Source organism: Rhipicephalus sanguineus, chromosome 5, assembly GCF_013339695.2.
Source record: "Rhipicephalus sanguineus isolate Rsan-2018 chromosome 5, BIME_Rsan_1.4, whole genome shotgun sequence".
NCBI classification, from domain to species: domain Eukaryota; kingdom Metazoa; phylum Arthropoda; class Arachnida; order Ixodida; family Ixodidae; genus Rhipicephalus; species Rhipicephalus sanguineus.
The window spans coordinates 137,940,502-137,965,576 of NC_051180.1; the positions used below are offsets into that span (position 1 = coordinate 137,940,502).

General features: G+C 48.3%; 1 protein-coding gene across 1 annotated transcript in view; it reads left to right on the forward strand.

Moving 5' to 3' along the window:
- Positions 1-12,656: 12,656 nt before the first annotated feature.
- The window catches only part of LOC125758636 (roundabout homolog 2-like), a 47,587-nt gene continuing 35,168 nt past the window's right edge, over positions 12,657-25,075 (forward strand). The window contains exons 1-2 of the mRNA XM_049416048.1: positions 12,657-12,660; positions 12,786-13,058. Of these exons, the coding sequence (XP_049272005.1) occupies positions 12,657-12,660; positions 12,786-13,058 (277 nt within the window). The remainder of the gene's footprint in view (positions 12,661-12,785; positions 13,059-25,075) is intronic.

Here is a 25,075-nt window from a genome sequence, read left to right on the forward strand (position 1 = left end):
TAACAAACCGTAATTACCTATCAGACGTAAGTGGACGTGCAGCGTGCCAAGCACTTTCGTTGTGCGCTAGACGGATAGCCCGAAGTAGAGCGCTGAAGCACTTCCTTGTTTCTTTGTTCTTGCCCTGGTCTTATTTTCTTCATTTATCATTTCACTGACCAGAAAGCCTCATAGAAAAACCAGTTAAAGCTATTCAAAAGGCTCTATATACTTCATAAAGTAACGCGGTCAACTCACCGCACTATTTAACTGAAGTGCGAGGCCGAGAAAGATACGCGAAGGGAAGTACCAAGTCGGGAAGATCGACAAGGATAAAAAGTTCGGTTTGTTACCTCACAGCTCGAAACTTGGGAGGGAGAAGCAGAGAGATAAGAAAGTAGAGAGAGATATACAAAGCGAACAGGCATGGTATTAAAGCCAGTCACGATCATAGCACGTTATCACAATGCACGATCCCGCACAGCACAATGAATACTAACTCACGCAACAGTAGTCTGTTCCGCTCTTTTGTACTTGGAAACTGTAGCAGTAACTGTAGGATTTCTTCGCTCTTTGCTTCAGGTTTGCATTTCAAAGCGGATTGTTATCATCTGTAGTGTATATCAACATGTTGTGCGCTATCCAGATTACGTCGACCCGCATATTTCACCACTCGCATTCCAAGCCGGTAACGCAAAATAACTTTAGGCGGAGCCAATGCACCTTTCTTTGCTATAGATATTCAGTATCCTTCCGAAGAAAAAAAAAATGTCACTTTCGCTTGAGCGTGCACGCTCAAGCGAAAAAAAACGCCGTGCCAAAGCAAAGCACCAAAGGTTCACTGCCTCAGAGTATATCAACGTATATAAGACTAGCCTTTGTCGAACTAGGCGCTGAAAGATGGCGATCATCTATAGCGTTTCCCGTAAAACTGAGTAGATTGAACTCAAGCGCTATAATTAATGTCTATAAGAGCTGCTTACGTAGCGATTAAACCAATAAGAATGGATTATCCTATAGCTTCGTTCTTCATACTTCAAACAGCTTCGGTACTTCGATTGTTAAACGTGCTCAGTTCTTTTTTTTTTCAGGAAAAGCTGTTTTACATGTGCACAACAATTTACGATGTGTATGCATACGCGCAGGAACTTGTTGCATGTAACGTAATAAGTAACGTTGTAACAATGTACGAAGGTCCAAGCACGAAGGTTCTTTAAATTCGTGTACTACTACTGCATATCTTTTCCATGGTGGCTTAACAATCGCAGCACCACCACTACTTAATGTATACGCAGAAAACTATGTGCTCGCGTATATCTGGACACATCGAACACAGTGGCACTTTTTTTTTTTGCTGTCTTGCTTTATGTTAGTCGCACGCACGTAAGTAAAGAAAGACCTTATTGCTGTATAAGTTCATTGCACTTTTTTGAACTCAATAATATTAATTGACACCATTTTTTGGTTCGCGCAATCATTTACATTTCCACTGTGACCTGCGGCGTACTTATTACATGTTTTCTAATGTAATATAAAAAAAATGAGCAAACTTGACTGGTTGTTAGAATATGACAAACACTATTCAAGCTCAGCAGCAGCATGGTAGAGCCGATTTCGTAATAGTTCTCCGGGAAACGTCATCATACAGGATCGGCGAAACCGAGGTTAAACAGCGACGCAGCCGGAGGCATCGCCGCTGTGACGGAGGTTCCCCCTTCTTCGCTGTTGATTCAGCGCGCTCAGAGCCGTCGATGGGGAGAGTCTGGCGAATGGGCGGGGCAGTGACGTCGCGGCGCGGCGATGACGCTGTTCACGTCACCGCCACGCCTCCGCTCCGGCGGCGTCCGCCATATATAGTCTTTCCGCGCGACGGGCGCACGGCTGAGGCTATGTACGCGCTGTTCATTCATGAAATCTAGCGCTCCTAAACAAATTGCGAAAGCGAAATTGTGCAAGAACATTGTTAGACAAATTTAATGAAGAATATGGAGTGAATTAGGCGTGTCCAAATCATCGTGAAACTGAGTTGTGCACGCCGATTCGAGTCCACGACGTTCTACGATACACGCTGTGCTTTTAGAGCGCAGCTCTTAGGCGTCTGTTCCTGCGCTGTTCGGCATCGCCGTTGGCGTAGTCGGCGTAACCGATAGAGCGAACGAGGACGAAAGACAGCGAACGTGGATTCTGTCGATATCACGAGCCACTGGCCTCTAACATCGCTTTCTTCCTCCGTCATGCGTGCTCGCCCTTCGGTCGGAGCTCGTGCGCATGCAGGGCTGGTGGGTGCGCTGCTACTGTCTCGCTTGTCGTGACGGGGATGCCGATGACGCCTGCAATCCACAGAGTGGCGCGCGTAGCACTCCAGCACTGGCAGTTTCTGTGGCAACATGTAACGAATGTTCCAACGCGGATAGCCAGAAATTCAAACACAGTTCGCGTTGCCTCAACACAAAGCTGCGCTCAGAATTCGCATGATCGTGATCATCGGTGACTTTTCGAGCTATGAAGACCTGTGCGTTTGCGTCTATCTTGGTTTTTTTTAAATGCGAAGCATTTCTTAGCGAACTTCTGCGACTTTGAGCGTATCTATTTATCTACCTATCTAGCCGCCTACGAATTTGTGCTCTCCTGGCCGTTTCGTACATGGGGTGTATACCAAAATTAGTACGGCGTAATGTGACTGTATGACAAACGTAAATGACTCGTCATAACATGAAAATCATGACATGCATGTCATGTACAGCATGATTTACATGCCACAGTATTGGTGCTCTTGCGGCCGTTTCGTTAATTTGATATATACCAAAATTGGTATGGCTTGACAAGAGCGTATGGCGAACATAAATAACAGGAGTTATTATGAAAATCATGACACGCATGTCATGTACAGCACGACTTACGTGCCACGCTCATGGTGCGATGGCGGCCGTTCCGCCAGATTGATATACACCAAAATTGGTATTGCGTGATGCGACTCTGTGACGAGCATATATAGCAGGTGTGATTTTTGGAACATGTCACGTGACAACTGTTACGTGAGATTCATTGCATACCGCGCTGGAAAAGTCTGTGCAAGTGTTCTGGCAGCAAAGCAGAAGATAAAGAAGAGGACGGATTGCGTGCCGGTTCATGATGATGACAATTTTTATTCGCCACTAACGGGGATTCTCCAAGCCTAAACAGCTCTGCTTTTAAAAGAAACAGAGATACCAGCGCACGTAATTGTATTAAGCGGCTTGGGGATCACGAGCCCTAAAATTCCCTCTTAGAGAATTTTAGTACCGGGACCCCAAAGTGCCTTGCGTACGTAAGCCCCTTGCGTTCCTTTGTATAGTCCATGGGGCGCGGCTGAGTGTACAAGAGACGTAAGAGGGTGAATAAGGAAGCGGCTTGGAGTCCCCGGCACTAAAACTCTCTAATAAGAGAGAAAAAAAGAACTCACAGGGTCCCTTATGCATTCGCCTAAGACCACTCGAACGCGAAAGCCGTCTTCCTTTTCTTCAGTTGATGTATTGTTCCTCACGCCCCCCCCCCCCCCCCCTCGAAAGCTTTGTGACCTAACATTGTTTTGCACTGCCTCCAAGATCGGAGGCACTGCAATCTTTCTACCCCACATCTGGTCATGTGCTGACGTCATCGCGTGAAGTCACGTTATTCGACGTCATGATGACGTCACAATCTTTGGTCGTATGGTCACGTCATTACGTGATGATTTTTGACATCCCTCGTGTTGACGCCGCCGACGCGGGACGCCGACGCCGCGGGCGACGGCGGTCAATTTTCGCGTTTGCTGAGGCATCTAAGGTTTTCGTCAGAGCAGGTGCAGGGCCCCCCTTAGGCGCGTGTTAAATGAAAACAATACCTCGTTCGGCTAGTCTGATAGCGGACATCCTGTTGGTTTACTTTACAAAATCATTTTTCTGCTCAACTTCTTCGCGCTCTATACTTCCTAATCACGAAATTTCATCGAGCACATAGGGCCCCTTGCTATAGTAGAAGAACTTCCTGCACGAGCACAGACATTGTGCGCTATACGTGCATGACCAAAAAGCGCAACGCACATTCGCTTAGCACAGAGGCGCAGATTAATTTACATGCGCGAATTAAGCGTGAAACTGGTAGCAAGTACACAAGAGGCAACACAGCGGTAAATGACACCATAGGCTGACAGCCACAGAAACGCAGACCACATAACGTACAACACATGCCAGGTAACCGCCGCAGCTGACGCGCGGCGGCACTAACCTGCGATATCGAAATAAATCTTTCCCTCACAACATCACGGTAACATCCCAAGCTCGTGCTCAGAACGCGCGATAAATTACGTAAACGCAACACATCACGCTTGACACTTATAGCGTGATCGCTGCAAAATTTCAATCTGCCCAAGCGATCGAAACGCGAACCATAAAACGCCTTTTTTTCAGCGTGACAAAATTATTTTTAAAGTTTGTGCGCCTGAAAGGGCCCCATTGCACAACAAATAATAAGTTTGTGTTAATGGTACGCTGTTTATAATACCAGCAATATTCAAGCTAAATACTCAAGTACGTATCTCGCATAGCACGGAGCAGTCGGTCGGGGTCCATTTGCTGCGTCTGATGTTTCTGATCCAAAGGCGTTGTCGCTTCTTTTCTTTCGGAAGCCTAAAAAGGCGGAAACCCTGAGCTCTGCTGTTTGAACAGCCAACCGCGCAACAGCAGCCCATCGCACGCAACAAATTCACGCTTGAATGCGAGGAGCAGTCGCCATGAATACGCGCGGCTTCGCACAAGAGCTTCGTAACCTACGCGCGCTCCTCAGCGATCGTGTAAGTGCGGCGCGCCGGCGTCTCTCCGTCGCGGCAGCGCCGGACTCCGCGCCGCGCTGTCTGGCGCTGTCGCCACTGCCGCCCGCCGCCGCCGGCGAGGAGAGAGGGTTTACGTCACGAGAAGAGGGCGGCGCTGGGGCGGAGCTCGGAGAGCGGCGAGATGAAACAATCGCCAAACTCTCCCGAAGGGTATATATGGCTCTGAGCGCGCTCATCCGTCAGCGCACTCTGACGGGGCCTCTCGCAATGTTTGCAATCAACCCCGGAGTCCTCCCCGGTCTCATTTTCATTTCTATAATTACACTTGCCGCCAACTCGTGGTGCTCACCCCGCTGAGCCCTTCATTCCCCGGAGAAGCCTTTCACTCTTTCGCACATACACAACCCACTTAAGGTCACTTTTCATCGAGGATCCCTTCTGAGCAGCCCCTCTCCGTTTTCCTTCTGAACCGTTGCATGATCTTTCGCAGTGCCTTTTGGCAGGCGTAGTAGACAGCGTTCTCTTTGATGCCGTTGCACAAGAAATTTGAAACTAGATAGATGATCCCTTCAATTGCAGATATCGTTGTCTAGGAAGGCACAATTCGGTAAAGGGTACACCGGGTTTATTCAGACTAATTAATTACACAGGGGGGAGTGATTCTTAATAATAAAAAGAAACAAGAATGGAAGAAAAAAGAGAGCCCCGCAACTGTCTCTCTCAGTGGAGGACACCTCAGCAGTAGCTTTCGGGGGGAGGGATAAGGAGGGATTAAAAGAATGATAGGAAAGGATGGGGGGATCCGGTCAGCGAAGTTCAGGGACGGGGCCACGATCGGCTAGAGGCACGAGGACATCACAGACGGGGCGAAGCTCCGATCGGTGACAGGTGCTCGGCGTGGCGGACGAAGCAACCGTCACGGCACGACGATCGGCGAGAGGCGGAGGACATCACGGGGAGGCGAACCTCGATCGGTGAGCGGTGCTCGGCATCGCTGACGACGCAACCGTTGGTCATGAAATCCACCGACCGAATTCATTTACACAGGCACAAAAGGGTGATTCCACGAGAGATCGAACATGCCTGTCCGGTCGATATTTTTGTTTTGCCTGGGTTTTTTATATGTTATGTGGGCACATTCAAAGTGCACGGAACCGAAAATTTTATTTCCAAGAAACACTCCCAGCGTGCCAAAAAAATATTTGAAGGTGGCAGCGCGGGTCTCCTGTTTTTGCTCACTGCAATGTTTTCGAATTTTACGGCCGAATTTAACGCGAACTATAAACGATGTGTCGAAAATTTTTCTTGCTGGTTTTAATACGCATTACTCTGAATTACATCCATGCTTTTTTTATGCCGTCCTCAAAAAGAAAAAGATGTGAAAAAATGGCAAACACGGCCGAAATAAAGAAAATTCGGCAGATCTCACGTGTTGTGAGAATCGGTTTCATGCGAAGCAGTCAGCGAGTACTTCTATGCTGTACTTCATGGCTTTGAGCCAAGCGTTACGAGGTGGATCGACGTGTTTTTGTAAGTGTAGTAGCTGTGTGCATATCGTGGGCTTACCAGGCACATCGAAAACACTGGCGTTTAAAGGGTAACTTATGGTGCGACCTAAAGTCAACTCTCATGTTAGAGTACATACGTCAGTATTATCGAAACTAAGTGCACTTTATGGTGCAATTATGTGAAGATCACATGTAACTTTTGTTAATGTATTCCACCGGGCTCGAGCAATGCTTCAATGCGGCTTGCTGAATCATAGGAATACAAATGTTTATTAGACTGCTATAAAAGCGGAGCCAACACTGGAACCTCAGACATTAATCTGATATGATGCCTGTATCGTAAGAGTACATATGTAGAGTTTACTGTTTTCTTGTAAAATTAGATAGCCAGCACCACAAACAAAATTGACATTGCACCGTCATTACGCCTGCATAGGCTGTTTTTGCAAACCAGTTTATAGACCTGGCGTGGCTCTGTGGTAGAATATCTGATTGCCACGCAGAATGCTTGGGTTCGACTCCTGCTGGCATCCTAATTATTCTTTCCATTCGTCTGGTCAACGCTGCCGATGTCATTTTTTTTCTTAACGCTCTTTCATTTAAATTATTGTTGTCAATGTCTGTTGTCGCCGTTCCTGGGTAGATATCAACTGTCAATCACCTGTGGCGTATACCCGTACACCGCAGCCCGTGGTAAACGGGTGTGTGCCACACGTGTCTGGAGGAAAGGGCTTGACGACGTACGCGGCAGGATTTTCACATTATTCATGTCATGACCCAACAGTCATATTCGTCAAATTCTCTTGCCTTCGCTGCCGTGTAGGAGCCGATGAAACCGCCGCGTACGCAAACACAGAACTTGACCACGTTCTGCCGAGCTCTCCCGCGGCTTTTTACGAGCGCTACGATTCGACACCCGTATAAACTGCGCGCCTGCTCACTGACACTTAACGCAGGCTCTAGACACAAGGCTATATCGGAGGCCATTTGTCGGTTCGGAGCTTGTTTCTTTGTATTCTTGGCGGGCCCTCGGGGCGTCCTTCCTACTCCTGATGCGTCAATCGTCAAGAAGTCGGTTTGTTGATGTGGCTACAACCAATGTAGCCCTGCGCCTTGATAAGCTACAGAAATAGCATACGTTTAACTGTGTCTCGACACCTTGGAGTAAGTGAATACAACGTCACTTGGTTGCTATAGCTTTCTAGCGTTCTGCACTTGCGAGCATTCTCGGTTAATGCGAACCATTATATTCATCGTGCTTTACCTTCGCTATGGAATATACGCCACGTATAAAAAAATAAATCAATAAAGAATTTTTTTCACGTTCACCGATCGCTGAATCACCCACAGTAATGTGTTGGAACACTGTTCAGGACACCTCCCGTATTATCCCGTTTTTTTTTTTTTGTCTCAAAAGAGCCTTGTATATGACTTTGAATCAGTGATCTTGTGTGACACTGTTTAGTAGAATATGGTAGTGTGATAAGTTCGTCGTTAGAATATTTGCTCCTCGATGCTGTAGCTCACAATAGGATTCAGATTATGTTGGTATGCTTTAGACAATGATTTTTGTAGCTTCTGAGCAAAACTTTGTTTTACCGATACCTTTTACAATGAATGAGTTGATCAATGAACAACAAGAAAAGAGATAATATTAGTAAAGAGGAGAAAACGCCATAAATTACGCAAGGACCTGATGACCATCTTTTCGAGCGCGAAGGCGTCAACTAGGTCATGAAAAGCGTGCGACACCTCTCTAATGGCTCCTAGCGTGTGAACCAAATGTGCCGAGGTGTGTAGCGCTGGCGTTTAATTGACCAAGGCTGTATCTATGTATAGCGCACGTCGGTGTCGTCAAACGGTATAAGCCTCTCTTGATAGAGTCCGCGCAAAGCTGTGGTCATTAGACACGTGTTGAGGTTGTTACGAGCACGGCACCTAGAGCGTTTTCTCCCTCAAGCGACCAGTGACTGCAGCCATAGTAGGCTTGTCGTAGCAAATTTTCTGCTTGTCTGGCCGCCTTTTTTCCTCCAGAGATTATAACGAGAGGGATAGGCACGTCACCAGTGAACTAAATGCAATTGATCTTGTTGGAAGGAAAAGAATATGAACTGTGCGGGCTTGAAGATGTATTACGTGGCAATTTTCTGAGCAATGTTCGAATAAATAATTTTTCAATAAGAAAGGCGGTTGATTTTGACGGGATAAGGCGGGCACAAAAACACGGACACTAGAGGAAAGACACGAATAGCACTAGTCTTCTAGCGTCCGTGTTTGTGTGCGTGCCTTATCCTGTCAAAATGAACAAGTACCACCTAGCTCAATTAGCCGTGCTATTGAAAGGCGGTTGAGTCTGAACTATACGGCCTGCTTTGAAAGGGTCTTCAGCTTTAGCTCCCGACGCTGCACAAAAATTTTCGTTTTGTCAGAAAAAAAAAAGAAAGCTTTGAAGCACTTCCTGTTCGACTCTTTCATTTTTGCATCAGGCAAGAGACTGTACAGGCCGAATAGAAATAAAAAGCTTAGCCCTATGGATAAAGCAACTCAGACGTTTCGTGTACACTTTTCCACACTGCACACGGGAAAAACATCTGTTAAAGAAAACGAAGAGAAAGATGCATAGAGAGAAAGAGGCACGTGCTCGCGAAAGGGCCGAGGACGACGCCACTGAAAGGCGCGTCGCCTCCCAGTATTCCTCCAGGGCGCGGTGTTCGTTTGATTCGCCGGCGCCGTGTTTGTCTCGTTTAGCCTTGTCCCATGCTAAGCAGAACGCGAGGCATCACCCAACTGCGCCTCGTCTTTGTTCGATCTCACTCTCGTACACAAAAATGCGCCTTGAGCACTCGGCGGCATCTATTGAGACCACACGTGCCCGAGTCGCACAGAGAGTCCCTCTGAGCCCTTTTTTACTGCAGCGTGCGCATTGACAAGTACGCGCGCGGCTCCACCGCAAAGGCGGTCCTCCTTCATTGGCGGCGTCCGTGCGCCGTCTTTGTCGCCATTCAGCGTGCGAGCGCGCCTCTCTTTTTTGTCCCATTGTTGTTGGATCACTGTCTTGTCGGTATAGTTCCCTGCATGATGTCATGAGTTCCGGCCTCTACGCCAGCCAAAAAAAAAAAAAGAAATTCGAGAACTGGCCCGACTGCTAATCCTATTATATCCTTGAGGCAGTTTAAGCATGGAAGGCGTGAAAATAGCCGGTTTGTTGTGTGGTGATCGCTTTCTGTAGGTATACCTGATTTCTTTCTTTCTTTTTTTCTGAGCAAGGTACGCTAGTACTGAATATAGCATGAAATAGATCAGACCTTGATATTGCTTTATTACAATCGTCCCAGCTTACACTTCGGCTTTCGTAGTGTATGAGTGAAAAAAACAAAACAAAAGCAAAACAGCAGTGCAGGGGAGAAAAATGGCAGCTCATGGAAAACCTATGCAAGCCATACTTTTTTAACGCTCTGAGCGGTCTTTGTGACATGCCCAGGAACACTAATAAAAATAAATGTGGCGCCGTTGGAAATAATGGTACATGAACTGTATGCGACTAATAACTTTGTACATTGTGAAACAATATAATCATACTTTCATAGAACGGGCGAAGAAAGGTGGAGTTCCTCCCGGCTACCATTGCTATAAGAGTAAGCACTGAACACGCACCGAAGCTGTACGTGCGAATCATGAGTGGGCTGCCACTCGTGTAGCATGAATGAAAACAAACGTTCCAAGGCTCTTTTCAGCTACTTCAGTGTGCCATTATGGCGTACGGTGCTTTGAGTTAGCAAACATACACATACTGTTTGTACATTAAATGTTCAAATACCACCTCAATAAACTTACGCCATATCCAAATAAAGCGGTGATTGCGGAAGCGTAGATATTAGTTTTCATTTACCTTGAATTGATTTCGGTTTAGCTGACGTATCGATTACACTTTTGAAGGACTGACTGCACCTTTGCAACAATACTACACGAGTTTTTTTTTTTCTTTTCTTATGAGACTTGTGTGTAAGAGCGGTTAATTAGCATCATATGTGATGCCCGGCACTCCTCATTTTTTAGGCTAACAGTGCACGGCAACATAATGCAACATCAAACAAACAAGCGAACGAGACAATAACATTTGCAACCTACAATTATTCACCCGCTCTGTAGAGCAAAAACACAACACGAGTTATCAGAGAATCCACCCAGCGATGTCGCGGATGTGATTACTGAGCTAGCTTGAGTTCCAGAGTTGATACCGCGAGGCATCGACGAGCATCTAACTGAACTTAGAGATGAGAGTTCGGCTAGTTGATATGTTTTGCTAACTTGAGACCTATCTAATTAGCGAAAAAGGACGAAGGACAAGGCGGAGGAAACGGACAGGACGCAGCACTAGACTGATTGGCGCTGCATCCTGCCTGTTTACTAGGCGTTGTCCTTCGCCCTTTCTCCGCTGTTTAGATATGTAATTGTACTACCCATGCATTTGACTCCGAACTTCTGGAATTACTGCAATGAAACTGGGGTGTTCCAAGGAATTCACTACAAGTTAACGCACGTTGCCGAATCACTGGTTAAATGTAACCAATGATTTCGCGTTGTTAAGTGAGACCGTAAATTCCCGTCTATGCCATCAAATAGTCACTTAAAGGCTTCATCAGCGAAAAGTTATTTAGTTGATTACACACTTCGATTTCTAGAGCGAGTTACGTCCGCTTGAGTAACCTAGCAACAGGAGTCAAATTGAGCCATCTGTGGCAGGCAATTGTCGAGAATTACGTAAGAACGAAACGAATAATAGCCGAGATATTAAATAACTGAAGGAAACATATCGGGCCAATAAAATAGCGTTTAGTATGGAGCGCCGCAGAAGCAACAGTGGCTAGATGGGTCTGCCAACAGAGCGGGCTTACGTGAAATAAGCCATTGCGCAGTGAACACGTGGTCTTCTCGTTTTTTCTTTCGTTTTTTCCTTATTTTTTTTTCTTGCGCTAATTGTGATTTCTTTCTCTCCATCTTCCATCCTACCTGACCAGAAAGCAGGGTAGTCAACCAAAACTACTCCCTGTAAACCTCCTCGCCCTTTTACAAACGAGTCTTAATTCAGCCTCCCAGCTATGACATTTCTAGCTTCCTTTCGCTGCGCCACTATATTAAATCGTGAAGGATTCTTAGAACCTCATAACGCGGCCGCCGACCCCTTGAATATGATTTGCTATCGAGGCGGCGAGAGCACGTGTTTCCCTGCAGCGGTCAAGTGTCGATACAGCGCGTTCAGCACTCAAGGGCTTCGGCACCTCCTTTTGCTTTCCTAGCACATGACTATAAAATACGTCGAGTAGATAGTGTAATGAAGAGACAGGCGACTACGAGTGGGCTTAATGGCTTGCGGGTGCGAGCGAAAATGCCGCAATATCGCAAGTGGCAAAAAAAAAAAAAAAAACGAGCTGAAGCTGTCACATTTTGGAAGCAACCTTCTTGATCAAAATCATATTTCCTTCGATATTGCTGCCAAGGCACATGCGGAACCCTCGAGAAGTCGAGTGCGTCCCCTAGCCACCGGATATTGCACACCGTGGCTGCGTAGCGTGTCCGCCGTTTCTGATTGGTTGCTCGAGCTCCTGCTTGGTGCCCAGACAAGAAGCGCCAAGGCGGCAGTTCCTGTCTTCCTGCATGGACAGCCCCGCTTCAATAAAAATAGATATTTCCCAGCACGCCTTCAAAATTCGCGGTGGTGGCACCGATTGCAGGCTGCTCGAGAAATGGATTTCGAAAGCGAATGAAATGAAAGCGCGATTTTGTGTGCGGGCGTCTGAAGGCGTTTTGAATTTTATGCATGCGTGGCAGGAGCACCGTGCTGTGCCGAGTCAGGAAGTCCTTCTGAGTTATTAGTTTCACTTCCTGGGTGCATTGCATTACTCTCGCCTACGCTGTCTCGGCGTGTAGACATGTCTTCCATATTTGCCCAAGGCATGAGAGACCGAATGAAGCGCTCGAATTGTCAGCAGAATTGTAGCTGCAAATTCGCGCGAATACAGGTCTTCACGAAGCGAGTAAAATGTCTATAAAACTATATCGACTTCTTCGCGGGGCACATTTTCGTGCCGTGCAAAGATTATATTGTGATCCGGATGTAGAGGCTGGCATGATGCAAAGTGATGCATGCATGTAGAGGCTGGTGGGGCAATCCGAAAGCTTATCATCAGGCTTTGGTGAACTACAAATCCAATTCAGCGCAACTTTTCATTTCGGGCAAAATGCTCATTTATAAACAATGTAGCTTTTAAACGTAGACCTACCGAATGATAAAGAGATATTAAATTAGCTTCAAGATAGTTATGGTACAGGGTGATAGTAAAACGTTTATTGTTATACTCTTTATGAGCATATATGCCGATATGGGTAAATTCACAAATGGATCACCCTGTGCAAAATATGGGACTTCAGTTTGGCGATGTTAGCGTATTTTTCGTTTATTGTCCAGACTGCCCGCTCACGGGTCTGTTCTGTCCGTTCTGTTTCTGCAGCGTCTATTCAAGGAGGAGCAGGCGGTGGCCGAGCACCGCGCGTCCCGGAGCAGCCGGTGGACGTGGTGGTCCGAAAGCACGAACCGGTGAAGCTGAGGTGCGGCGCCGACGGCGTTCCTCCTCCGCGAATCGCGTGGTTTAACGATGGCAGACCAGCGCACAACACGACCACGCACATGGTTCTGCCCGAGGGACAGCTCTTCTACTTGCAAGTGCAGCACAGTCGCCGGGAACAGGACACCAGAGTCTACTGGTGCACGGCCACCAGCGCAGGCACGGTCCGCTCCCGAAACGCAAGCGTCGAGCTCGCTGGAGTGACACCACTGTTCTTACGTATACTTGCAGGCACTGGAATGATTAGCGGTTGATGTGTGTATGGTTAACGTTCATTGAGAAAGCTAGCACTGCCGTTTACTCTTTTGTCTTTATGTGCTGTTGTGCCTCAGCACAAACGCCACAATGTCGTAGACTTTCCAATAAAGAAGGATACTGGAAAACGGAGTCTTCGCCCAGCCGGGAGTCAACACCTGCGTGCGGCTCCTAGCAGCGCGTCCCAATTCGGAGAACACGGGGAACAGCCCACGTCTACGTGCTGCTCGTACCGGCGCGTCCCAATTCGGAGAACATGAAGAGCAGCCAACGTCTACGTGCTGCTCATGCCCGCGCATCCCCGTTCGGAGAACATGGAACGGAGTCAACACCTGCGACCGGCGGAGGGTCAACAAGACAATGGGCGGCTACACGATTTAAGGCCGTGCCAGTCCGTGGTTAGGGAGTCGAACGGAGTCGAACGGAGTCGAACCGAGTCGAACCGAGTGGAACCGAGTCGAGCCAGCCGACGTGGTCGGGCTGGCAGTCATGTTGACAGGGAGCGAAAACATGTAGTCTGTACATAAAATCTTTTCCTTCTTCTCCTTGCCCTTGCTGACTACTCCGAGCACGATGCACACCCATGTTCGCACCGGCCACGCAACCCGAGTCTCAACAGTGGTTCCAGAGGTGGGATACAACGACGCGTATTCCCAGCAGCGAGCCTGAGGGACGACATCGGACCATAACGGTGGCGGTAGCGATGGGCCACGCACATCATTCGTAACAGTGGTGGCAGCGGTGGGATGCCACGACCCCGTGTTCTACGCTGCGCGCCAGAGGGGGCCTACGTCATTCCTAACAGTGCTCAAGTCACGCTACATTCCACAAAGAGACCGACCCAAAATTTGAGGCTCCTACGTGTGGGCGTAGGAGTCTCCCTATTCACAGTCTTCGAGAATGCCTTTTGTTTCAATTGCGATGAACAGAGATCGTTTATATACAGGTGTCGAAACGTCAGTCAAGTTATAACGTCACCAGTGACCGAAGTGCCTTCGTTGGCCTACATGCGTAGCACACGCCTTGCAACTGCCGAATATCAGGACATGTTTTAAGGATAGAACTGTGCAACATTCGAATTGGATAGACAGGAGTGCGCTGCGCTTGTGCCTCCTCGGAAAGAAATAATGCACTTTCGGTTTCGTTCATAGAGTAATAGATATTCTAAGCAGTCCTCAACATCCGAGATATCGCTGTGCACGATACGATCTATATCGTTCAAGAAAATATTGCGCAAGTTCATTCCTACCTCAATGGTGCGTTGTAAGCTAATAACACCCAACTTTATGGAGAAGCGTGCATAGTGAAAGTGCTGTCAATCGACGACATAATGCTGTGTTTGATCTAAACAGCGACTTGCAGTTGCAATGCAGACTTACATTCATTGATGGCCTGACACTGCTATAAGAAATTCAGGTCTGTCATAAGTTTGCTGTGAGATACAATAATTACGGACCATGATTACGTATTCTGCCCCCGGAGAGACGGTGCGTGCGACATTAGCAGCGTGATTTATGCACAGTTTAGCGACCGTTCGAACAGGTGAAGTCAGAAGTCAGGCAAGCGAAAACCCACTCCAGTAAAACTTTTGTTGGGCCTAGCTGGGCCATTCCAGGTCCATATTGGGCCACTCCAGGTCCCTAACCAAAGTTTTTCATGATGTTGACAGTGCAAGAAGGAACGACACACAACCTATTTAACTTCCCACAAAAACCCAGTATCTCCGAAAGACCGTGCACTCACCCACGCACGCTCATGTACATACATGTATGCATGCACGCTTGCATACGCAATCGGAGCTAGAGCGCGCGTAGGTTGACGTTTTACGCCTTTACCCGATCAACGCATCGCGACCGCGCCACGAGAGCGCGCGCATAACCGGCGCTAAAAATCCGCGTTGGTTTTTCGTGCGAACGGGATTCCCTCCTTGGTCAGGGCTGGTAGCGGTAATAAAAGAAAAGAGAACAAAGCCCCCTAAGCGGCTGGCCGGCGGTGCCATTATTGGGCACCGATAAGCTGGCGGGCGTAAAAGCGGCTTTGAACTCGGACGCCCTTCTCGTGTCGTACGCCCTCGTTCCGATCGCTTTTTTACGACGCCGCCGGTGACGACTTGCCTGACTGGCTGTGTCCTGTTTGCTGCCTTTGCAGCCGCTCATCGCTACACGCCCACTCCTGGAGACCACTGCCCTAATCTCGTTCGGCATCCTTGCCTCGACGAGAGCTTACGCTTCGTAAATACGGCTGTGGGGACATGAATACGCGAGCGTGCGGATATAGAACAGCTGGTTGTGGTAAAAAAAGGAGTGATTCGCGTCGTGTGAACGTCACGAATGTCGCCGCCAGGCGCCTGGCGTATCTTTTATGCCGGCGACACCGCGAGCCATCGGCCCCGGAAAGTCGTCGCGCGGGACGATCAAGAAGCCGTCGCGAAAGTAGCCAGCTCGACAGGTTGAAGTGAGTGTCGCAAGAAAAATCGCGGTTGTCGATCCTTCTCCTCCTTTCCCTTTGTCGACAGACGCAAGAGAAGAGCAGTGAAGGCTGTTCAGGAAAGCTTACGTGGACTGAATGCAGCATGAAACGCACGACGCAAGATGAAAGTACACCGCAGCGCTTAGTTCTGGCTTTACTTTCGTACTGATCCGTGTCTTTCTGTTTAGCTCTCATCTATATTCTACTCTAGGTCATCATAGTTATTCAACACCAGCTAGTCATTCTGCCTGTTCTACAAGACCGCGTATTGGCAGTGGTACTGAGATGGCAATGAGACTAAAATAAATTTGGATCATAAGAACATTAAGGCATACTCCTTTACTGGAGCAGTTGCTTGTCGACTCTCCTTAAAACTACAGTGATGACGACAACGATAACAACAATGACAACAATAACTATACTACTACTACTACTACTACTACTATGACTACTACTACTACGACTACTACTACTAAAGTAAAAAATAATTACGGGGACACACAACCGCATGATCGACGCCCGTGCACAGAGCCGACGTCTATTGCGCAGTGAGCGGCCGCCTTCACGGGTGATCCAGTGTGTGCAATGCTGCGTAATTTATGCGGCGACCGAGCTCATATGTTGTTGCCGCAGAGGATTTTGCATACCTCATGTTTCCATTTCGCTGCTTCTTTCGCTCTGCTTTCTTTGCCACCGCCGCTCTGCGTGAAATATGAGGCCAATCAGTGAGCAGCAGCGAAGAACATTAACGTGTCCGCCAGCTGCGGACGCGCGGGACGGTGCAAGGACTGAGCGAATGGAAACGGGCCCGCATCTTGCGGACTCACGTGTATCTGCCGGAATTTAGCTGAGTGTTTTGCGCGTCGCATACGTTACGATGGTGAGGCCACCCATTCGCCTGTTTCTTTCTCCATTGAAGCCTTCTCGCTTATTTTTCCTCGTATCTCCCTCTTTATTTTGTTTGGAGCATATTCTTTTCCGGTGACTGTGCCGATGACACCGCTATCGCGTCTTATCAGCTGGCTTTGAATACAGGCCGGACACCATAATTACCCTACAAGTATCGCAATCTTTCCTGCCGCTAGGCGATGCTCAGGGCTCTGCGGGCTGGTTCAGTCTACATACTACACCTGATACCACTCTGGTCTGGGGACTAGCAACCGGGAACCCTGGAACGTGCGCTAAGTGCCCACCTGGCTGCACATTAAGCCAAATCTTATCAGCTGCGTCAGTTGTGCTCTATGACTACAAGGGTATTGCAACACGCCAGAATATATGGTCCTTCCGTGCTGATACATACGTGCTTGCAATGGGTAGCGGAAAAAAGAGACCGAGAAAAAAAGCCTCTTTGCGCGAAGAGCGCGAGCAACTATTTTCGTTCTTGTGCGTGAAATGGCGCAGGAAACTTGAACGCAAAAGTGTATTACGCAGCACCAGCAATGTCATAATGAAGGACGAAGGACATCTTCAACGGAACCAGTGCGAGAGCGTCGTATAGTGTTCCACCAAAGACCATCTATATCAATAGGATAGCTCATACAGATTATGGCATCTGCCAATATTAGACACGAGATATTTATTGAGGTCTTCAGTGAATGTGTAAAGGTAGACACCCATTTTCTTTTTACGGACAACAAATTCTCAGTCCATTGTTGCAGTATATAGCTTCTTTACAAAGGACGTTCATTGGATGTTCTGTCACACGATTCCTTACGGCAAATATTTCGAACAAATATAACAACATGTGTTTAGCCAGCAATATCTTATGAAATTAATTATATCTCCATGCATATTGTACTGAGCAGTACCGAAACCAGGCAGAACTCTATACTCCATCACATATTTCGCGAGCACGGGATGTTTCGCGAAGCTCCGCTGAGTTGCACGGAATGCTGAAGGGCGAAAGGCGGAACCGGGTCGGGGCCATTTCTGAAATGTACTGGGCATGAGGAGAGAGAAAGGAAGAAGGGGATATTGGCCTTCTTTAATTAAATGGGAGGGATTTTAAAAGATAAAGCAATGAGGTGGGGAGCGACTCGGAGAACGAGGTATGCTGAGTGAACGGTAAACGGTAGTAACACGCTGATGAGAGAGGTAGAGAGACAGAGGGCACGACAGCAGAAGAGTGCACAGATTAGGCGTCGTCCCCGGCGGAGTGAAATATCTAGCTCATTTCAAAAAACTACGGTGGCTCTTGGAAACCCCAGAGAAGAAGGAACCGCAGTTCAAGCTTTCAACGGCGCGCTGGATCGCGTGCCTATGGCCCCGAGGGCGCCGTGGCGACCGCCTCAGATTTACGGTATGAGAAACGCTTGGAGGAGTAAGAGGAAACGAGACCAAAATTTAAAAAAAATAATAATAAAAGAAAATGCCGCTCACTGCGCGGCACTTTAGTGCTTGAAAAAATGGAAGGGACAGCTTTCTGCGTATCCCTTTGTTCTTGTCTTCCTCTTCCTCTTTGCCTCCGCACTTACGCACTTCTATCGCCATCTAACGGAGTGGGGCCCTAAAACGATATTAATAGGCTTGCGCGTCGAGACACGCGAGCTAAGGGTGAACAGCCTCGCCGGATTCTCGAAGGAAAATGTCCGGATTCCGCCAGCTTTACGGCGAACAAAGCGGTATTTTCGGGATTTTCTTAAACGGGATTGTGCTGCTTTTTACATTAGGGGCGTGCGCACGGGTATGTGCCGAGATGGCGCATGAAAGTGCTTGGACCAGGATGGTGGGCACGTCCTCTCTTACCTTTTTGCGATTTACCGCCTGAACGCTGACATTTCTCTTTCGCGCGCGTGTCATCGCACCAACGAGGCACATAGCGTGTATAGTGGCTTATTTCATGCTAAAAAGGCAGCAACGAGCATTGGTGTCTGTATGTAGACGGTGCCGTGGAAGGGACTCTAACACGGATTTTGGAGTTGCGTCGTACTCGCTGAACCCTTCCTGATATTTCTAATGCGGTGTCAACCGCAGCTCAGAAATTAGCGAACGTTTGAACTGTTCGCCGCGAAGAAAAGACTCGACGGTGAGTACTGTGAAATGAGACAGGCAGCCGTAATCTCTGTAAGAGGAATTAACTTTCGCCTTGGCCTCTCACAGACAACCTGATATTCATCTCTCTGAGAGACGTAACAAAAGCCGTCTCGTCGCAAGGCAGGCACCATTCTGACGTTCTCTGAAAAAATTTTGTTAAAAAATGTTGCAGTGGCTTAGCTCAGCTATGCCAGGATAACGTAGCGTTAGCAAAGGTTCAGCTAATTATTCTTAGCTTTCTTGATTGTCTAGGATTAGCTTGATTATCATGTTTACTGCTGCTCCAATGACACGCACACGGTATACGTATTATGTGGCACATGTGTATTTATTTTGCCAGGCAACTACTTCCGAATCCGATGAGTTAAGCTTCTCCGCTCTTCTGCGCCGTTGAGCAGCATTCGCGCTCTCCTTCTCCATGGCTATACCACACCGGCAAACGCCAGTCGGAGGCTCCAGCGCAGTGTCAGACGGCGACTGCACAGGGAAGGCGAATAGCTGCGCGCGTGCCGGCGCCAGTACGTCTGCCAAGGCTACGATGTCGATCCTCTGGAAAGCCCAGACCGGCGGCGGAGAGTCGCGCGCGGCGGCGGCGGCGGAGTGCGCGGGAGGTGCCGGCTCCGGTGCGTGACATCACTGATCATCGCGCATACGCAGCACGGCTCTTGAGGATCCACGCGAAACTGGCTCGGCTAGAGTGTAGCTAATGGATGGATGGAAGAACTTTATTGTTTGCCCGACATTGTAGCTAAAGCTACAAAAGATAAGCTTATGAGCACGTTAGTCGATGCTATTAAGAATATAGGGAGCGTATCTTGCAGTTCTCTACGGCGCGGATACGTGTGGCTGGGCGATATGACGATCCGCTTTATCACATGCATTGTTCGTCGTCTTTGCCTTTTGAAGTCCGCCGTTTTCCTATCATGCCTTGAAACGTGGGCCCATTGCTGTTAATATGTCACCGGCAAACAGTACTAAACGAACACTAAAGGCAAATAACACTTTATGTCAGAGTGGAAGGCTAATGCTTGAGAACATCTTAGAAAGTCAATACTGTACACAGGAATCTTTTAATAAGAGAGAAATTAAGGTGTATGTAGGGCATGGTTTGCGCCACTAGTGGGACTTCTTGGAACACAATCCCGATGAAATAGTAGGGCCTGGGTACAATAGTACAATTAATCACAAGTGCTCAAACTACCCATGGCGCACACACACACCAGGGGCGTAGCCAGAAATTTTTTTCGGGAGGAGGGGGGGGGGGATCAACCATACTTTATGTATGGTCGTGCATGCGTTTTTATGTGTGCGTATATATTATACGCAAGCAAAATTGAAAATTTGGGAGGGGGGGTTGAACCCTCCCAACCTCCCCGCCTTGGCTACGCCCCTGGCACACACACAGATATATACACGCGCGCACGCACGCACACACGAACGCACAGACGCACACCCGCGCACAACACACATATATATATACACACACGAACGCACACACACACGCACACGCGCACGCACGCACACACACACACACACACACACACACACACACACACACACACACACACACACACACACACACACACACACACACACACACACACACACACACACACACTTGTATTACAAGCCGGAATAAAATCAAACTTTTCCATTTCAGCCTGATTCACGCAAAAAGGAATTTGACGTTTCTTTTTCGTTTTCGCCGGGCTATGCTTCGTTCCGCTAAAACGCTTTGCTCCGCGGCGCCGCAGCTCCGGCTGTCGGGCAGAGTGGGTATTGCGAATGCTATGTGAGAGGGTCGTTCTCTGAGGCGCGCGGTTTGAATTGCACTAACGCTGCAGATCACTCAAACGTGGTTTTCTTTCAAACTAGGCTGTTCGTTGGTACGGAACGAGCACTATGAAGTTTCTGGAATGCTATTTCAACAATCCACGTCGACTTTATATTTGCATTTGGTGTTCCTTTAAAGAAATCGGAGTTGTTAGCTTGCTTTTGGGCTGAAGTCAATCACAAGTACCTATTATTTTTAACAGCGTGTCCATAGAACACAGCTTCTTCAGCTCTTTCACATCGGCATTGTGAAAATTCCGGCACCATCGCTGTGAAGCTGTTTCGTATTGTATGCGAAGCGAATCGAGTTAACCAGCATAGAACAGGGAACACCTCGAACATAGCTGAAAGAGCGAGAGCGCTTTACTTGACGAAAAGATAAACGCCGGTAGTAGTCGCTTCATGCACGTATCTGCCGAATGGTTTCGTGGCAGCCACTGTAGTGGGGATTTTGTTAGACTCAGAAAATCCAGCGCTACAAGTCATGGAAGGTGAAGGCGAACCTGCGTTTCCGTTTTCTCTCTTTTGTATTTATTGGAGCGATTGCACAACAACCAAATAAAAACGCTCGCACAAACACACACGGACACCATGGGAACATATATAGAAGAACGCGCCTCATCGATAGGCCGATGTGGGAGGTAGCCCGCCAGGGGACGGCAATTAATTGCGTCTAATTGGCTCCCCCCCCCCCCCCCGAAGAAAACGTCGGCCCACTCGCGCTACACAACAGCACAACAGGGCCAGCACAACAGGGCGCACAGTGGAAAGGAGATCACCTCTCTTTATTTTATCTATCATCACTTCTTTTTTTCCTTTATTCTCTGGAGCGAAGCACATTGTGCGCTCGGGACTGCTGCAGCCCTCTGGGTCGACTGAATCCTCAGGAAGAACTGTGGTTATGTTTCCCACGCACGTAGGGCACGGTGTCCACGCGCACGCGCACTCAAAAACACACATAACAAGGCGCTCGAAACTCCGCCCGCGTGTCGGCGGCGGTGGGCTCGTTCTCGGGGCGGAGTGCGGACCTCGGCACTCGAACGCGCAGCCCTGTGCGGCCACGCCAATTTGGCCCACGTATACCACAACGAGTGGGGCCTCGCACCGAATCTGGCCTCCTCCCGAAACACACAAATTGCGATCGTATAGAAAGGTAGAGCTGCTGCTCCAATTTCTTCTTCATTTTTTTGCTCTCCTCTTTCCTCAGTGAGTGAGTAGCAGCGTTAAGAAGAAAGATGAAGGCGTGCTGAACAGGGAGTAGTGTTGTTGCAGTGGCCGCGTGGACGTACAAGGAAAGCGGCGCTAACCACGCGCAGCGCACCACCGACTCTGCCCAGCGACAACGCCTCCGGGCGTGCACACGAACATATATCAAAGGACTATCACGCTCATCAGAAAAGGCGTGTCTCTGCCCGCGTGCGGCTGATCTCGGCCCCCGAATCTCCCAGATGTTTCGCTCTTCTTTTCCGTGTATACGTACACGGCGGGTGCCGCAGCATGCCGCTCCGATGGGTGCAAAAGCCTCGCGCGTGCACTCGTCTTCTCCGGGCGCGCGTACGCAAACAAATACGGCGTTCGCCATAACGGAGAAGATTCATCATACGTGGTCAGCCACGCGGACGTTGAGCCCGCGCTGCGCGCTTAGAATGCGAACCGCGTTTTACGTGCGGCACGGATGCGCCTATACGAACACACACACCACCGCCCAGCACTGATATTCTTCCACCCTTGCATTCGAGCCGCACCGCAGCCATCCCTCCATATCTCTAGAGGCAAGAGGGCGCTGCCAAGAGCATCGAGTCTCGTTTAATTAGCGTTCGCGTCTTTCACCGACGTCTGTAGCCCGCGGGTGATTGGAGAAGCTAAGTATACATTGCCCGCGTGGATCGCGGCGAGCGGCTTCTTCCTGCTGTCTGAGAATTATATAGCGTCCAAAATGCTCTCGTTTGTGTTATGGGACGTCCGTGCCGCATGCTTTCTCTCAAAGGCGTTTATATAGGAGCAAAGTTTATTTTTTGTCGGCTCAACACATTTATCCGGCTGTGAGCAATCTATAGGTACTATGCTCTTTACGCGCCAGCCGAAGAGGGATGGTAATTAGCATATTGGAGAAACGCTACCAGCCCTGCGCTTATAAGCGGAGTTGTCGACCTATATAATTTCTCACAGGCTTACGTGGGTGTCCGACGGAGCTACCGAGATGACGAAAGTACTGAGCAATAATTCGGTCGATGACCGAAAGTTGTCGCACCTTCGCCGATCTGCACATGTTCGGAAAAGCAACACCTGTGCAATGCCGACACTTCAAATTCTGACGAGAGGTCATGCAAGACGCATCGTGTGGAATCATCTTGCAGCATCCATGCGCCAAAACTTAATTTAAAAGTTGTCGCTTACGTTACTTAACACACGTGTTTTCGACTAAATTATGCTAGTCGCAGGAAGGGCGACACTGATTTATTTTAGAAGTTTGGAGTTAGGGCTGTGATTGTCAGTGCCACAAAACAACATGCAGTTCATTATGCACTTGGGATCCCATTGCATAAGGCGATAGCCCGTATGATTACTGCCAAACTAACGTTTTGAAACAAACACAGTGAAAAGCTGCCATATAGTTGTCGATCTGCGCACAAGAAAAGGTATGTACTTGAGCTTGTTTTATAAATGCGTTATCACTGTGATCACATTACAATGCGAAGCACGCTACAACTGATACCGCTACTGCCGAACTCGATGATAGAGGACCCTGAAAGTCTTTGGCTAAGCCCGCAGAAAATAAGCAGCGGGTGAGTGCTCAGCCACGCCTAACATCGCCACCCTCCTGTTCCTCCTGGCAGACTTAAGCTTCTCGGAACTCTGATTCCTGGAATAGCTCACTGCTTCCTACGCCACTAACTCACAAAAGGCACGCGGAACGTAAAAGTGCGTCCAAGGCAGTAATCTCCGTTCACTGATCGCGAAAGGGCTCGCGCGAACGTGTGGTTTTGATGGCGCTGCCTCTACGAACCTGACTCTGAAATCGATATCCAAGAGCTGCGTGCCGATACAGTCTGACTGCCCGCCTGGCTGCGCACGTTCATACGCACTGAAGACTTTATACTACCGCGTACACGCATCGGTAGCTTGTCTTCACCCTAGCCGCTTTATACGCCGCGGAATCAATCGCTCCCCGGCACGCGAAGAGCCGGATCGAGAGAGGTGCCCCCGTGCTGCGGATCCTTCCCCTTGTGAGAATTTATGTGGGAGCCGAATTTTCGTAGTGTCGAGGACGGCTGGGCTATGGAAACTTCTCGGCTTTTCGGGCTGTCGCTATTACTACCCGAGATACGCCCTATATGTATGGCCGGCAGATGGTCGGCGAGAACAGGTACTGGGCCGGGCCAGAAAGTTCGCCCGACGCCGGCGCTGTGTACGAGACCGAAACAGCGCAGCCGGCTCGAAAGCATGGGTTTTACCGTGTCAGCGGTTAATAAGAGCTTTTAGTGAAACTGGCCGCCATCCGTTGAGAAATTGAGGGTCCGAGCTTTCATAGTGATTATTGCCATTCACCGAGCATTCGCGTATCTTGCCATTTTCACGTTTTCGAGAATATTACGGTTTCATTCATCACGTATTGACAGCATCCCAATTTATTTAGAAATGACTACGCAGCGTAGCTTGAAGTGCATTCGTGAGTGCTAACAGGAATAATTCTTAATTCTTTGGTATGCGAAAGAATTAGGAAATAATAACATGACCACGCAGTGTGCGTTTCAGGCGGTTGATCCTTATGACATTGTGACATGAATGAGAAGTGAATTTGAGGTTAGCTTGCTGCATCTACTCTTCACACTTATTACTTTCGTTGCCCTTTATGACATATTGATGCCACAGAAGACCTTGCAGTTGAACTAAATTTCTTTGCATTATTTCGACCATTTATCGCTAGTACTAAGCTGACTACTGCTTGGTACTAGCGAATAGAGTGATGTCTTGCTGACTGAAAAAGTGTCCAGCTGTGTGTCCTAGGAAATCAAGGATCTGGCACATTTGTAGGCGCTATATATATTTTTTTTTCGTGAGCAGAATATCTATAGCTCTAAAGTTCGGGAAAATTGTCCCTTTTACAGACGTCAATATTTATTTTCGCGGTTATTTTTGTACCGCACATCCTCCCGCAGGAAACAGGTTAAGCTCCGCTCCTGAGACAAGCACTGGTTTACATTCTCTGCTTACCAGCCATCTTAAACTTGTATCTCAAGCAACAAACCTGCAGTAACCAACTTGGAATCACAAAAGTAATTTGCCGCGCCCTCGTTACAATGATCAACGTCTTTAGAGATCATAACCGGGCCTACGATCATTTGAAACGTCAAGCCGGTATTCATGCGCGACCTCATATCAAGCAGTCGATCATACAGTAAAGTACCACAGGTAAAAAGCAGCGGACAGCCACCGCCCACCTAGTTTGGCACGTAATCTGTGCTGCCATCTCCAATATACGTGTCAGTATGCTGGGCTCAGATATGTATCCCACGCTAAAACGAATGAGATGGGCGCTGGAACCAGTTTACTTGTGATCGATCAGCTAATATCTGAATCAGCTA